The sequence below is a fragment of the Leiobunum rupestre genome, chromosome 2 (genome assembly GCF_980474605.1).
Source record: "Leiobunum rupestre chromosome 2, qqLeiRupe1.1.hap1, whole genome shotgun sequence".
NCBI classification, from domain to species: Eukaryota; Metazoa; Arthropoda; class Arachnida; order Opiliones; family Sclerosomatidae; genus Leiobunum; species Leiobunum rupestre.
Genome location: NC_143385.1, coordinates 49188858 through 49203197, shown reverse-complemented (window position 1 = coordinate 49203197; position 14340 = coordinate 49188858). Strand labels below are relative to the sequence as shown.

Below are 14340 nucleotides of genomic sequence, written 5' to 3'. Positions count from 1 at the left end.
AATACTAGTCTCGAAATTGGTCCATATAATTTTGTTCTTCGTTTAAGGAAATTAAATGGGTATTCAAAAGGACTAAATGTTCGAACATAACTTTTTTATACCTTTACCACCAGGATTGGAAAAGGTTTATTCTTTGAGCTCGTTCCCTTTCAATACCCCAAAAGGTATTGTATTCAACATGAAAGAGTAAAATGGGTCTAAAATAATTGATTGGACTGTTTTCAGTAACCAAATGGTTTGAAATAAATTAAAAGTCCAATTTTGGTCGTTTTATAAACCTTTATTTTTAACAGTGTGTCCTTTTAAAAAACTATTCAAAGCTTCTTCGGGTAAGGACACTTTCAATTCCAAAAGGTGCCACGTGAGGTATCTGGCGTAGTTCCAGTGACCAGCGGCGAAAAAATAAGGAGTAATCTTTTCAAGGCAATGTACATGCAGCGACCAGTTTCCTTCTCTTTCCGCTCTTATATAGCCAAAAGTGGATCAAATAAAAGTAATTAAGGGCCCATAGAGCAACGCTAAAATCATTCGACTCATTTGACGTCACGCGTCTACCCGTAAGTCGGGGGGCAGTTCGAGAGGGCGGGTGGAGTAATTCGGCACGTTCCCAACAAAAAAAACGCGCAGGGTCTTCTGGGTAACCCTCTTCGACCTCTCAAAATAGGCGCGAAAAGTTGGGCGTTATTTCTCGGTTAAATTGTTAAAATGGGTATTTAAATTTTTTAAGTTAGTATAAATTAATTCATGTTTTTCTAAAGATGGATAAAAGTACGCAATACAATTAATATTTGATAAATAGAAAAATTACAAAGAATACGGCGACGAATTGTGATATTACAAACTTATCTAAACTTTCAAAGCAAGTGCAAAGGCCTACAACCACAACTGGATATACCATAAACTCCAAAAATGTGTATTGCCAAGCAACTGATGAATTTAATTTAAGACAAGAAAAATCCGAAGAAAAGGCAACTCAGTGCAGCCGCGATATAATTATTTCACCCAAAGGGAAAGCAAACAAGTGTTCTGAAACTGATTCAACCATAACTAATCCCATGAGAGATTTTTCATGTCAAATTGATGGAAATTTTACGCTTCATAATCTTAAACTAAAAGACCCTGTCTTAGAAAAGTTTCCAATTGAAGTTTTACAAACCCTCAACAAACAGCAGTATGAAGATGTTACATTTGAGGTAATCTAAATAAGCATTTATCAAAAGTGGATCAAATAATTGATCCATGTTTGTATTTATGGTGTGAGCGAATTTTAAATTAAAATTTGTTTTCCTTAGAATAAAAATATTATTCGAGGAGAACATGCTCTAGCCTTCGTTCCTTCGCTACTGGGCCTCATTGAAGAAGACATTGAACCAATAAACATTCTACTCACCGAATCTGGAAAGTGTACTTTATCCGTAGTTTTTAAACCGACTGAAGTATTTAATCTCATTACCAGTAACATTTTTGACCAAGAAAAGTTTGAAGATATTCTCAACTTATTAGTAAACAAAAATTACGTATATTGTTCTGGTATATTGAAAGATAAAGTTCAAGGGGTTTGTAACCCAAAACTTCAATTTTACAACCACCCCTTTCCTCGCTACCAATCACAAGATTGCCCAATATTTCATCTTTCGGAAAAGAAGAGAGGAAAAATTGAAAGAATTCAAAAATGTAGTAGTTGCATAAGCTTAAGAAATTATCTAGGACGAGCCCAAAAAAGGAAAGCAGAATTAACTCCAACAACAAAATTTAAAAGGCTTAAAATAGACAGTCATTATAAAGCATCTTATTTAACACCAACGTCTAAAACTAATTGTTTCTGGTTCTTTTCCGTAGCTTAAGCTTTCACAGTTAGTAGTAGAGGTTTTTAAAGCGTGGGATTTTCATTCTCTCCAAACTGCCAAAGAATCAGTCAATAGATATCCAAAAACACTGTTCGCATAAAAACTCAGAACCGGTTCTAAATCTTCAGAGAAATACAATATAGTTATGCGCGTTATTTTAGGAATAAGGTTTTCTTCCAATGTTTTTGCTTCTTCAAAGTACTCTATTATTAATTGCCCCATTAAGTCTTTTTTCCCAAGTTTTCTTTTAAGGGTTGTGGTATTTCTGGAATCAATGGTTTCTTTCAATGATAAAAAAGACTGAATTAGGTTTTCAAAATGAATGTTAACATTTTGATCTCTCATCAACATTTCGTGTAGTTCAAATCTTTGTTGGCATTCTTTAATATGATTTTCTTCATTGGCTTGATTTTGAATATACTCATTTAAAGTTGGCAATGTTGTTAATGGATTAGGGTTAGCATTGTCTTCATTCTTGTCATGGTTATTAGGGCTTATTATATCTTCATCGAAAGCAGTTACCTCATCTGTTAAAATATCACAAATTGGAGGACTATCAATATCACGCATTTTGGTTTTGATTATCACAAGTCTTCACAACATTATATCAGTACGGTCTTCGAGCGGGTCCCAAAACATACAGTGGAAAGCCTCCACCCAATCCTCCCATTCCTCCCATTCCTATTATTCCTCCAATTACTCCTGCTCCTCCCATTCCTCCAATTCCTCCCGCACCGCCGTCCCGCCCGCACCGCCCGCGAGTACCGTGGTGGTGAACAGCCAAAGGTAGGGTGAACTAGCAAAGTTATGTTTAACGAAAGAGTGACGCAATACTTAGGTGGTGAACGTACAAAGGCAGAGCGGTGTCGGCAGTGAACAGCCAAAGCTACAGTTGAGTGGTGAACGTGTAAAGGCAGCAGCCTTTTGTGTATTAATGGTTGACGCTCATCCCTTTACCCCCTCGTCGAAAAGAAGGGTTATAATCCTGACTGACAGACCCCGCTTCCGTTGGGTGGTGAATTGTAACGCTATAGAGAGTGGTGCATAAGAAAACGTACAGGCTGTACCCCGCTAAAATGAAAGGTTTATAGAAGGTAGCAGCCTTTCTCTGTATTATTAATTTCCTACCGAAAAGAAGGGTTTTAATCCTGATTGACAGTCCCCGCTTTTCGTTGGGTGGAGAACGAGTAAAGATAAGACATCAGAGGTGGTGAACGTGTAAAGCTATAGAGAGTGCCAAAGTGTCCCGAAGAAACCCATTATCCTAACTGGACACTTTAATTTGGAATACGTCACTTTCAGCCAATAGGGAAAAAGAGAGATGCTCCTCAAAAATTGCTCAATATTGTGTTTGGGGTAAACATAGAATTCACCGCCCTCTCGGACACCGTTTAGGTATACGTCATTTTTAACCAATGAGAATCTTGGTGGCGAACTGGTGGTGAACGCGCAAAGGCGGGGTGAGGGTGAAGTTTTCAAATCTAAAAAGGGTATAAAAAGTCCTGGTACGAGGTGAAAAAGGTATATTCAAGATGTATTCGTGTAGTATCTGTTCAACCGTTTTCTCCCAAAAGGGAAATTTCAACCGTCATATGATATCAGTTCATGGTAATACCAGGTTAAAATGTCCCGTGTGTGATAAGTCATTTTCGAGACGCGACCTTTTAAATCGTCACCAACGTAATTTTAATCACGGGGCGGTCCCCGTTACGGTACTGAATTCTCCGCATCCACCGCCGCCGATGACGTTTCTCCAACCCGGACCGTCTTCGAGGACCCAGCCGTCCCCGAGATCCGAAACGTTTTCCCGGCCAGAGCTGTCCCCGATCTCTCAGAGGATTTCACAGCCCGATCTGACACCTCGTATCGTTGCCAACCCATCATTCACTCGTTCAGGCGCACCACATGAATTACCACCACCAAACTCGCCTGTAAAAAGGGTCTCATCACCCGAATCTTTTTCTCGTAAAAGAGTTAAAAATGGTAAGTTTCTTCAAAAAAATTTTATTATTTGTTACATAAAGTTTTTTTGATATAGATGGTCAAGAAGACAAAGTGATTCATCAATCGGATCCCTTAAACCATCTATTAGACTCTCAAGCCGAAGACGAATGGCTTGGTGAGCATTGGGATAATATTCAAGCCCAACACCAACAACCAACCGCAGTTGGTTCAGCCGTTGTTGATCAGCAAGCCGTCGACGCTCCTAACCCATTCACTAACCCATCCACTAACCTACCTACTAACCAACCCACTAACTCACCCGCTAACCCACCCGTTAACTTACCCATTGCCCTTCCAGTTGGTCAACAACCACCAATGCTACCAGCTAATCCACCAGCAGTGCTACCAGCTGACCCACCGGCAGTACTACCAGCCATCCATCCACTTCAAATAGAGGAGGTTAATGCGCTTGGTGACGCAATTTTTTCGGCTCGTATAACGGCACCAGATGGCGTAACCGACCCTGTGTTATTTATAAATGAACACCGTGCTAAGGTAGAAACGTATCTTCAAAACAAACTGAGTACCAATAAAGGTATCAAGTGGTATATGGTGGTGCGGGCACGATATACCCGTGAACTTGGCAATACTGGTACGGACGTTGAGGCAATGCCGTATTTCAGGGGTTTTACACACGCGACGCTTTCACCCGAGGTAATCCCCGAACAAATAACTTTAGTCGAGACCAAATTGCAGACTCTATGAACAATTATGAAGGGTTAGAAAGTGGTTGGGTTTTGGATAGAATTTTGTATTTACAAATAAACATTATACAATACTTACCACTCGTAGGTGGTACATATTTTCAATTACCGCCCGTGATTGAAAATAAACGAGCTACGGTAAATGTGAACCCTGAAGACCCAAGTGACAATAAATGTTTCTTGTGGTCAATTTTAGCACATCTACACCAAAGAACCAATTTTAAAATTCAAAAATTTTGGTTGGAGTCAAATGGTAAATAATTTAATACTTCTTTTAAATTCGAAATATTTATTTATTTGTTTCATATAGGTTCCTTACACCATTTTCGCCGATTTCGAGTCGATAATGTCAAAAATAGCGACATGTTTGCCAGACGCAACATTGTCATCGACCACGACCCTAGCCGTACATGTCACGTATGGATTTTCATACGCAATTGTCAGTCCCACTGGTACGTTTGATCACTTGAAATTCTTTAAATTCTTTATCTAATATTTATTTACTATGTAGGAAATCTCGTAAAGCACGAGACCTACAGGGGCCAAGACGGTGCGTTGAAGTTTTTGAATATGCTTTTGGACGAGTCTACGGCTATATCGGAAGCGTTGAAGGAAAACATCCCTATGCAACTTTCCGAAGCTGAAGAAATATCCTACCAAACCGCAACACATTGTTACGTCTGCGAAGAAAAATTCACGAAAACTTCAATTAAAACACGTGACCATGACCATTATACAGGAGCGTATAGGGGCTGTGCGTGTCAGAACTGCAATTTGAAAATGAAGGCGCCAAAATTCATCCCGGTTTTCCTTCATAATCTGAGCAGGTAAATTAATTAACTATATTTTTTAAAGGTATTTTTACTTATGATATAAAGCATTTGTAGATATGACGCCCACCTCATTATGCAACAAATTGCAAAGATCAAAAATAAGAATATAGGCTGTATCGCTACCAACAGCGAAACATACATTTCTTTCACCTTGGGTAAACTACGGTTTGTTGACAACATCCGATTCTTGCCAGCTTCTCTCGAGACCCTCGTCGGAAATTTATCGAAAGGTGGGACTGACGAGTTTCCGCTCTTAAACTCGGTTTTCACGTCGGAAGAGGTTAATTTACTCCTGCGAAAAGGAGTTTATCCGTATTCATATATGGATTCGGAAGATCGTTTTAAAGAAACACAACTACCACCTATCGAGTGTTTCTTCAACGATTTAACCGATGAGCCTCTGAGTGAAGCCGACTACGTGCATGCGCGAAACGTCTGGAAAACTTTCAACATCGGAAATTTGGGTATGAACACTATTAAAATAATAAATACGAATAATCTTTAATTGGAACTTTTATTTTTAAAGGACGTTATCACGATATTTATGTTTTGTCTGACACATTACTTCTGGCAGACGTCTTTCAAAGTTTCCGTCGTATGTGCATGACGTATTACCGACTAGACCCCGCACATTCGTACACAGGCCCGGGTTTCGCGTGGCAGGCGGCCCTATGTATGACTAAGGTGCGTCTAGACCTTTTTCTGGATGAGGACATGCATCTTTTCATAGAAAAAGGGATACGAGGTGGAGTTTCAATGATCAGCCATCGTCTCGCACAGGGTAATAACAAGTACCTGGAAACACACGACCGTTCCAAACCAGATAGTTACATCTGTTATCTCGGTAAGAATAATCAAAATTTTAATAATAAATTTAATTATACAAAAAAAAATATTATAATAAATTATAAAATTGTATAATTTTTTTAAATTTTATAAAAAAAAATATTTTAAAAATTTTATTAAAAAAAATATTTTAAAAAATATTTACAAAAAATATTTAAAAAAAAAGAAATAAATAAAAAAATTTATTAAAAAAAAATTAAAAATTAATTTTAACGATGTTATTTTAAACAGATTGTAACAATTTGTACGGTACTGTCATGTGCGACGCGTTACCAATGAAAGGTTTTGAGTGGATTGAACCCACCCCTGACTGTCAACGCGAAATTCTAAGTTGCCCCGACGACGCCTCTGAGGGATTTATTGGGGAAGTGGAGTTGGAATATCCGGACGCATTACACGACGAGCATAACTGCCACCCGTTAGCTCCAGAGTCCATGTCCATTAAACCGGAAATGCTTTCCGAGTATTCCAAAACCCGGATGACTGAACTGAAAATCCCTGTTAAAGAGAGTCTACCGAAACTGGTGCTCAACCTAAACAACAAAGAACGATACGTTGTACACTATCGCAATCTCAAGTATTACCTGGAAAAAGGGCTAAAAATCACGAAAATCCACCGAATTATGAAATTCGAACAAGGTGCCTGGTTAAAGTCATATATTGACTTTAATACGGATAAAAGGAAGATAGCCGCCAACGATTTTGAAAAGGACTTTTTCAAATTAATGAACAACGCTGTCTTCGGTAAATAATTAAAAATTAAAATTAAAAATTTAAATTTAAATTAATTTTTTTTTTCAGGTAAAAACCAATGAAAACTTACGTTTACGTAAGGATTTTAAATTGGTTACGACACCAGAAAAGGCTGTTAAAAAAGCTAGCTCGCCCGCGTTCGAAAAGTTCACCATCTTCCAAAACGACCTTGTTGGAATTCATTCCGCCAAGAAAAAGCTTATTCTAAACCGGCCCATCTATACAGGTTTCGCCATTTTGGATCTATCGAAACTTTTAATGTATAGATTTCACTATGACGTCATAAAGCCGCAGTACGGAGAAAAGGTCAAACTTATTTTTACCGATACTGGTACGTATACCCTCTTGTATATAGTATAGCTCATTTCTAATGATTGTTTGTAATTTACAGACAGTCTCACGTATCAAATCCAAACACCGGATTTATACGAGGATTTCGCCCAACAGAAGGAAATGTATGATTTTTCTGGATACCCCAAAAATCATCCACTGTTTGACGAAACCAATAAAAAGAGACTCGGAAAGTTTAAAGATGAAATGGACGGTACACCTATTGAAGAATTTTGCGGACTGAGACCCAAAATGTACTCTATATTGTCCGCCAAAGGTGAGAAAAAGACTTGCAAGGGTGTGTGTAAACGTGTTGTGCAAAAGCGCGTCCGTCACGCGGAATATCGCGAGTGTCTTCTGAACCGTAAGTTAACTATCGCGGAGATGAAGCGCATAGTGAGTAATAAGCATATTGTGACGACTGTGCGACAAAACAAATGGTGTTTAAACCCGTGCGATGATAAACGTTATATTTTAGTCGATGGTATATCAACGCTCGCGCACGGACATTATAAAACGAAACAATAAAATATTTTTATGACAAATTTATTGAGTATTTCTTATACATAAATTCTACAATCATACGATCATTAACATTTTTGTTTTTTGAAAATCTTTCCAATATACTAAACATTTTTATTCCCTGACACAAATTAATTGCAAAATATATACAGTAACCACCGCAAGCTTTACTAGAATTTCCTTGCAATTGAGCAGAATTATACGTGACAGTTAAGCTGTTTTTCTCTATAAAATAGTTAAATTTAAATAAATCAGGGCTGTTCCCGAAACTCTCGAAGAATGTACAATTGAGTGACCTTGAGAGATATATCAAACACCAATGTTCTCCTACCCCATTGGATGTATCAGTGTTCACGATGTAAAGTGAAGGATACGTTTTCACATTCTCGGGAAGTTTGTCGGCAGGGAAGACTCCTCTGAACAAATATTTGGTATACGGGTCTTTCTTGAGTATGATTTCAAGTTGTTGCGAGTCCATTAAGAACTTTTATCAAATAAAACTGCTCTGTTCTTGTCGATCTCGACTAAAGATTGATATTCGGAATAGTAAATCACGCTAACTGTTGACGGCAATGATTCTCCGAATATTAATTCGAGACGAACGCTCCCGTTCTTTATCAGGTTAAAACAGTCAGTTGAACTTCCATTGAGGTCGGGAGTTAAATCGAATACGAATAGTGCGTTTCCATTGGCGAATTCATCACGGTTGATGAAATTTCCTTCATCAATATTCCATTGACCAGTTTGAAGAAAGAGATTAGCGTATGATCGCATAAACAACTTATCTTTGAAATTTGGGTTTAATGGTTTTGCCGGGACACTACTACCATCAAGGTATAGGGCGATTTGAGTTATAGAAAAATTTTTAAAGTTAAAAGGTGACATTTTGTAGTCTCCCAAATACGCATTCCGGTCCACAAATCCGATCACCACCTTACTCGGTATTTGACCATTATATAAGTTGTCTTTGACGCATATTTTGTTGCCTTGGGAAATTGAAAATGAATTACATTCCGTACGGGTGATAGGATATTTCATTGTTGCCAGTTCCAAAGTTTTAGCGTGGGATAACATAATCTCTGGCGTCAATCTAACTTTTCAGACAAACATTGATGCGTGTGTGAAAATGACTGTGCATTTTTCACCGTCTGTGTGTAAACAAAACTCGTTTGAGCTTTTGATTTGAAATTTAGATCTATCAGGTTAGGAATAAGTCGATTTTGTTGACAAATATCGGTTCGTACAACTCCTATCATGTCAATAACACCTTCTTGAGCAAATTTTGCACGTTTCTTAAATCCGTCGTTATTGGAAAATTCGTCAAATTTCCCAGCTTTGTCTTTATAGAATAGAGACGCGGTTAAGAAACTTTCCTTGGCTGGTCCACCATATGTCAAGAGCGTTTGAATCATACTCTTGTAAGGATACTGTTGAGGGCATGACGTAACTGATCTGTCACCCAATGATACGTGAACTTCGCCAAAGAGACTATGTAAAAACAAATTTTCCGGACCAACTTTGTCCGCGGGAATTGTGGTTTTAGATACAGCGTCGTAAATATCGGGTTTTGGTAGAGTTCCATCTGCTTTCACAATTTTCACTTGAACTTGAAGTAAAGTATTTTTCAAATCAATGTAAGTCTCCGAGTTTCCAGCGATACTAAAGATAATTGCTTGGTTTTCATTTATGTTCGATGTTGGATTATATTCAACCCATTGACTTCCTATTATACCAGTTTGAGTATAAGGTACGTGAAATAAATCAAGTTCCGAGCTAATGCTGTTTTGTGAACTGGGGTGAGCTAGAGACATTGTTCAATGATTACGAGAATATATCAGACTGAAGCAGAGGACGTCTTTTCTTCTTCCTGGTTCGAACTGAACTGATGATGGGAGACGTTTTACGTTTCCTTTTACGTCCATTTCCACTAAGTTTACTCACTGCTTCGGCAGCTCTTCTTAAGGTTTCTTTCCCCGCCTCTTTCCCCCGAGATTTTAACGCGTCTTTAATAGACACACCACTCGAGACGTCGGAAGCAATTTTTGCCCCGGTATTTAAAAATTTTCGACCAAGGAATGTGGCACCTTTTTTGAGTAAAGGCATGGCAGACCGAAATGCCGAGGCTAATATATTTCCAAGACCATATCCTCTTTGCACGGCTACTCCACGGTATACCGGAATTGATCCGTGTCCAATTTTATTTAAGTAATAGTTATTATAATCGTTTACAGAAACGTGATCCAGATTACGTGGAGACATGTTTCTCCTTTGACCCGCTAACCACAAATGAACAGAAGAAAGATTTTACACTTGATTTTATAAAAAGTCCATGTTCTTCGGGGTCTAAAATGAAGAGTGACGTGAACCTTTCCTCGTTCGAAATGTACAGGCTGACCCATTTCACTCATAATATTAATTTCAATGGTTTGAAAATTGTTAGGCGCAATAGGCATATAATGTGGTCGTGAAAACTCTTTCTCAACAGTGTCTCCGTCTTTTCCTTGAATACTTATAATACGTAATAATGGAACATCTGAATCTCCAGCCGATCGACTTTGTATAATGTCCGAGTATATGAACAGAGAATGTAACCCAGCGTCCATATCACAGCTAAAAGGCGCCGTCATGGAAGTCACTATAGTTACGTCTTTGCCTGGAGTTCTCGTGAATCCTAATATGATGGCGATTTCATGTGGTATGTAAACTTGGTTCATTTCATATAGTTCAACAATTACACGACGGTTTGGTTTGTTGTAATATAACTTGATTCTAGAGCTAATATTTCGCCCGTCGTCATCAGTAGTCATGATTTCCAGTAAATCTTCAACTCCGTAATATCCTGGTGGTATTACTATATTAACGAAATCCATTACGTCGTTGAAATTTTCTATGTCAGTGTGTTTTCTCAGTGTCTTAGGTGTTTTAGTCTTTGATTCTTCTAAGGAATCCGGTAGAGAGATAGTTTTCCAAATTCGAACAACACATTCTTCATTAACGTTATTCCACGTTCTAGGATAACTGATTTCAGCAAGTCCAACTTCGTAAGCTCCCTCAAGTTTAATGGGTTCTGGTAAATACGTTCTAAACTTGCTTATAGTATTGTTTTTGAAATAGCCCATAGAAGAGTCGGACGGTAACGTGATATAGAAACTCATAATGTGACGATTTCTTGCACCCAAGAGTCAAAATCTGAACTGTATCCGCGCCAACGTACTAGTAGTTCTTTAGTTCCGTCTGGTTTTGTTCTTTGCCTTAGAACTTTTTCGATTTTGAATAAGCAGTTATCGAGGTCTTTCCCGATTTTCTGTATTTCCTCCTTGTAGAACACACCCGAAATGAGCTCAGTTTTCAAATCCTCCAGCTTATATACCGGAGGGTCTCTTGGTATGCACTGCACTACTTTGAATATTTCCTCGGTATAATTGGCTTTGTAACCCTTTTCGAACGTAGTTTTATTCTTACTCATGCGAACCAAGTCCCCTATTTCAAAAGGGAACGAGACTGGGGGTGAAAAATTGACTTTCCCGTATAAATTTTGCCACACTTGTTTCGAATTTTAATTCTTCACTTCAACGGGTTTGCATTTAATAGATTTGTGGTAGTTATTATTATACGCTTCCAATAAATCCGGTAAAACGTCGATATATTTGTGCGTATCTTTCTCCGTAAAATATCGGTACATTCGAGACTTCAGTGTTCGATTGAATCGTTCTATAATACTGGATTTTACTTCGGAGTGCGTTGCGAAAAACTTGATTCCTCTACGTTTTAATTCACCTTGAACTTCTTTGCATAGAAACTCGTTACCATGATCAGTCTGTACAACCTTCGGCTGTCGACCTGATTCTAAAATATATTTGAATGACTTTACCATAGTTGATCCTTTCTTATCCTTGGTAGCCACAGCGAATGCGTATTTGCTAAATACATCGATACAACATAAGATATATCGGTATCCACTATTGTGATTTTTTATATCTTGCATGTCTGCCAGATCTAGTTGCCATTGTTCGTCTATTCCATACACTATCGTCTTGTTTCTTCTGAATTTATGTTTTATCGGCTTGTGTAACGTGTACGTATCTTGTCGTTTTAAAAATTCTCTCACATCGTTTATTGTCACTTTAATTCCCTTTGCCCGGGCAGCACGATAAAGACCGCGAATACCTCCGTAACTACCGGCGTCCTTAACGTTGAAGTATATTTCTTCTAACTTATCCATTCATCGTACAGTTCATTTTCCGTTCGTGATACCAGTACGCGAAATCAAATAGTTCAAAAACGATATTAATAAATATTAACAAAAACGCCGTAATAACTTTGGGTGATTTTAAGTATGATATCGACAAAGAGGTTATCAACCCAGACGGAGTAGGATCGATGCCACCTTCCATGTTGAGGTATAATTCGTTAATGAAAGAACTGAAACCTGATATATTATTATATTCTTTATTTCAAATTTATCCAACTCAATAATCCATTGCCATACATTGATTCGGGACTGGGAGGTAAATAATCTGAATCATCGTACACCTTCTCTGGTAGATCGTTAGAAATAATAGGTACATTTTCAATAGGGGATTCAAAGGGGAATTTATTTTTTACAAGTGATTTGGGTACATTTTCCTTGGCCAACAATTCATAAAATTTATCCAATCCAACAATTTCATGTTTCGGTTTGGTTTTGTATCCTTTAACTGATTCGTGTAAAATGTCCATGATATTAGATCTAACTATAGGGCGTTCTTTATAAATAAGTTCACCACTGGTAGACCAATCAATTTTACTGTTTCGTTCAATCCACTTGTAGTACATCAACTAATGAAGATTAAAAATTTCAAAAACCACTCCTTGTACAGTAAAAAGTTTATTTAAATCTTTAAAAATTTTATTGTACAAGAAGTGGTTTTTGCAATTTTTAATCTTCATTACATTATGATTTTCTGATATTATAAAATGGTATTTTTAAATTAAAGGGCCACAGAATAGTTTGAAAATTCGTGCCGAATTTCTGGTAGCTCCATCCCTTCCATCAAGTGACTCAAACGTAGCTTCCCTCTTTCCAAAACACGCGATTCTGTAGCCCCACCCTTAATATTATATCGATTCTGTGGCCCTTTAACAATGGTAATCTTCGATACAATTTTTAGAAAATAATAGGTAATAGCTCTTTGGTTTCTATAAAGTTACGTCAGTTATAGCTAAATTTCTAGTTAGACCAGTATTATGCTAGGCCTATACCTTAACAAATATTCAATTTCGTAACGGCCAGTTTCTTTTAGATGGCGCCAGGTGTTCCGTGCGGGACTAAGAATTAAACTTTTAACACGTGGTTATTGTTTTTCCGGCAACGGACAAAAACAACATCTATAATAATTAAAATTCTAATCTAATAATTGAAATAAAGTAAAAAGAAGGTAAAGGCTTCTCAGAAAATTTAGTACTGAAGCTCAGTTTAATGTAAAAACGGTGGAGGATTCCTTTTTCGAATTTCTTACAAACGTCACGTATCTCGTTTTGCTGGACTTTGGTAGCGTTCTATAAAATCGGCCCAAGACCGGCCAAACTTTTCATACAGACTATAGAGCTAGTGCAGCAGGACTAACAAATTTTGTTATTCTTTGGTTAAAGAGAATTCGGCTTTATCCTGCCTTAACAAAAGTGACATAATTACTAAAATATTCATATAATTATGTCACTTTTGGTCTTTATATGAATATTTTAGAGACGTACCTTTTAGGAGTTGTAGGAGGGACCCTAGGTGTTGAAGTATGTTTCGGGTTAAGAATATTTTCTTGATCAAAGTTTCTTTTTAAACCCGTGGATTTGGGACTAGCATTTTGCTTATTTGCCATCAAACATTTATTACAAAAATCATTTAAAATAAGAAAAACGGCGCGGAAAGCCGGAAATTAGTGAAGCCTAGGCTAGCAACTACGCTACTCCTAAAAATCGACTGTTCTCAATTTCTTACGGGTTTGCCAGATAAATATTTTTCTCTCACACGAAAAACCCGCCAAACCTTCACCTCCTCCGAACTCAAAAGGGGGAAAGCACACCACACCGTTTTTAGTAGAACGCTGTATTTATTTTACCGTCACATAAAAACAAGTTGAGCAGGCGTAGCCACTTCGTAATATTCATTAGCGGTAAACAAAATAGCATTGTATGTAATATTATTTGAACACAATCTTGAGAATAGTTTAAGTAGTACAAATCGGCCTTTTTGCCCTCTGGTAGTTGAAAGTATTACTATCATTTAAAATATTTAAAAATTCGCATACGAAACTAGAGTTAAGTGTTGGTCAGCTATAAATCGTGCAACTTCCTAGCAAAGTTACTTACTTGGCGCAACTACAGTCTCGATCTAACAGGAGACGGGTTGGGAGACGGTCTTACCATTGCACTCGGGTTGGATTGACTCTTACCACTAATTGCAAATAGCAATATGTGGGGCGCGTAATTTTTGGTAGCGGGGTCTTGCGTACGCGCTCGACCCTT

General features: G+C 37.6%; 1 protein-coding gene and 1 non-coding gene across 2 annotated transcripts; one reads left to right on the top strand and one right to left on the bottom strand.

Annotated features, from left to right (window-relative positions):
* Positions 1-8924: 8924 nt before the first annotated feature.
* On the bottom strand, positions 8925-9650 carry LOC149957770 (uncharacterized protein F54H12.2-like). The gene has a single exon (XM_090167135.1). It carries the CDS (start codon positions 9648-9650, stop codon positions 8925-8927), a length of 726 nt encoding a protein of 241 aa, XP_090023261.1.
* Positions 9651-14176: 4526 nt separating this feature from the next.
* On the top strand, positions 14177-14340 carry LOC149957769 (U1 spliceosomal RNA). The gene has a single exon (XR_016479425.1). It is a non-coding gene; the product is annotated as a U1 spliceosomal RNA (small nuclear RNA).

Bases quoted from the DNA above. Each gene is read 5' to 3' on its own strand.
- LOC149957770 (XM_090167135.1), bottom strand. From the start codon at position 9,650: ATGTCTCTAGCTCACCCCAGTTCACAAAACAGCATTAGCTCGGAACTT.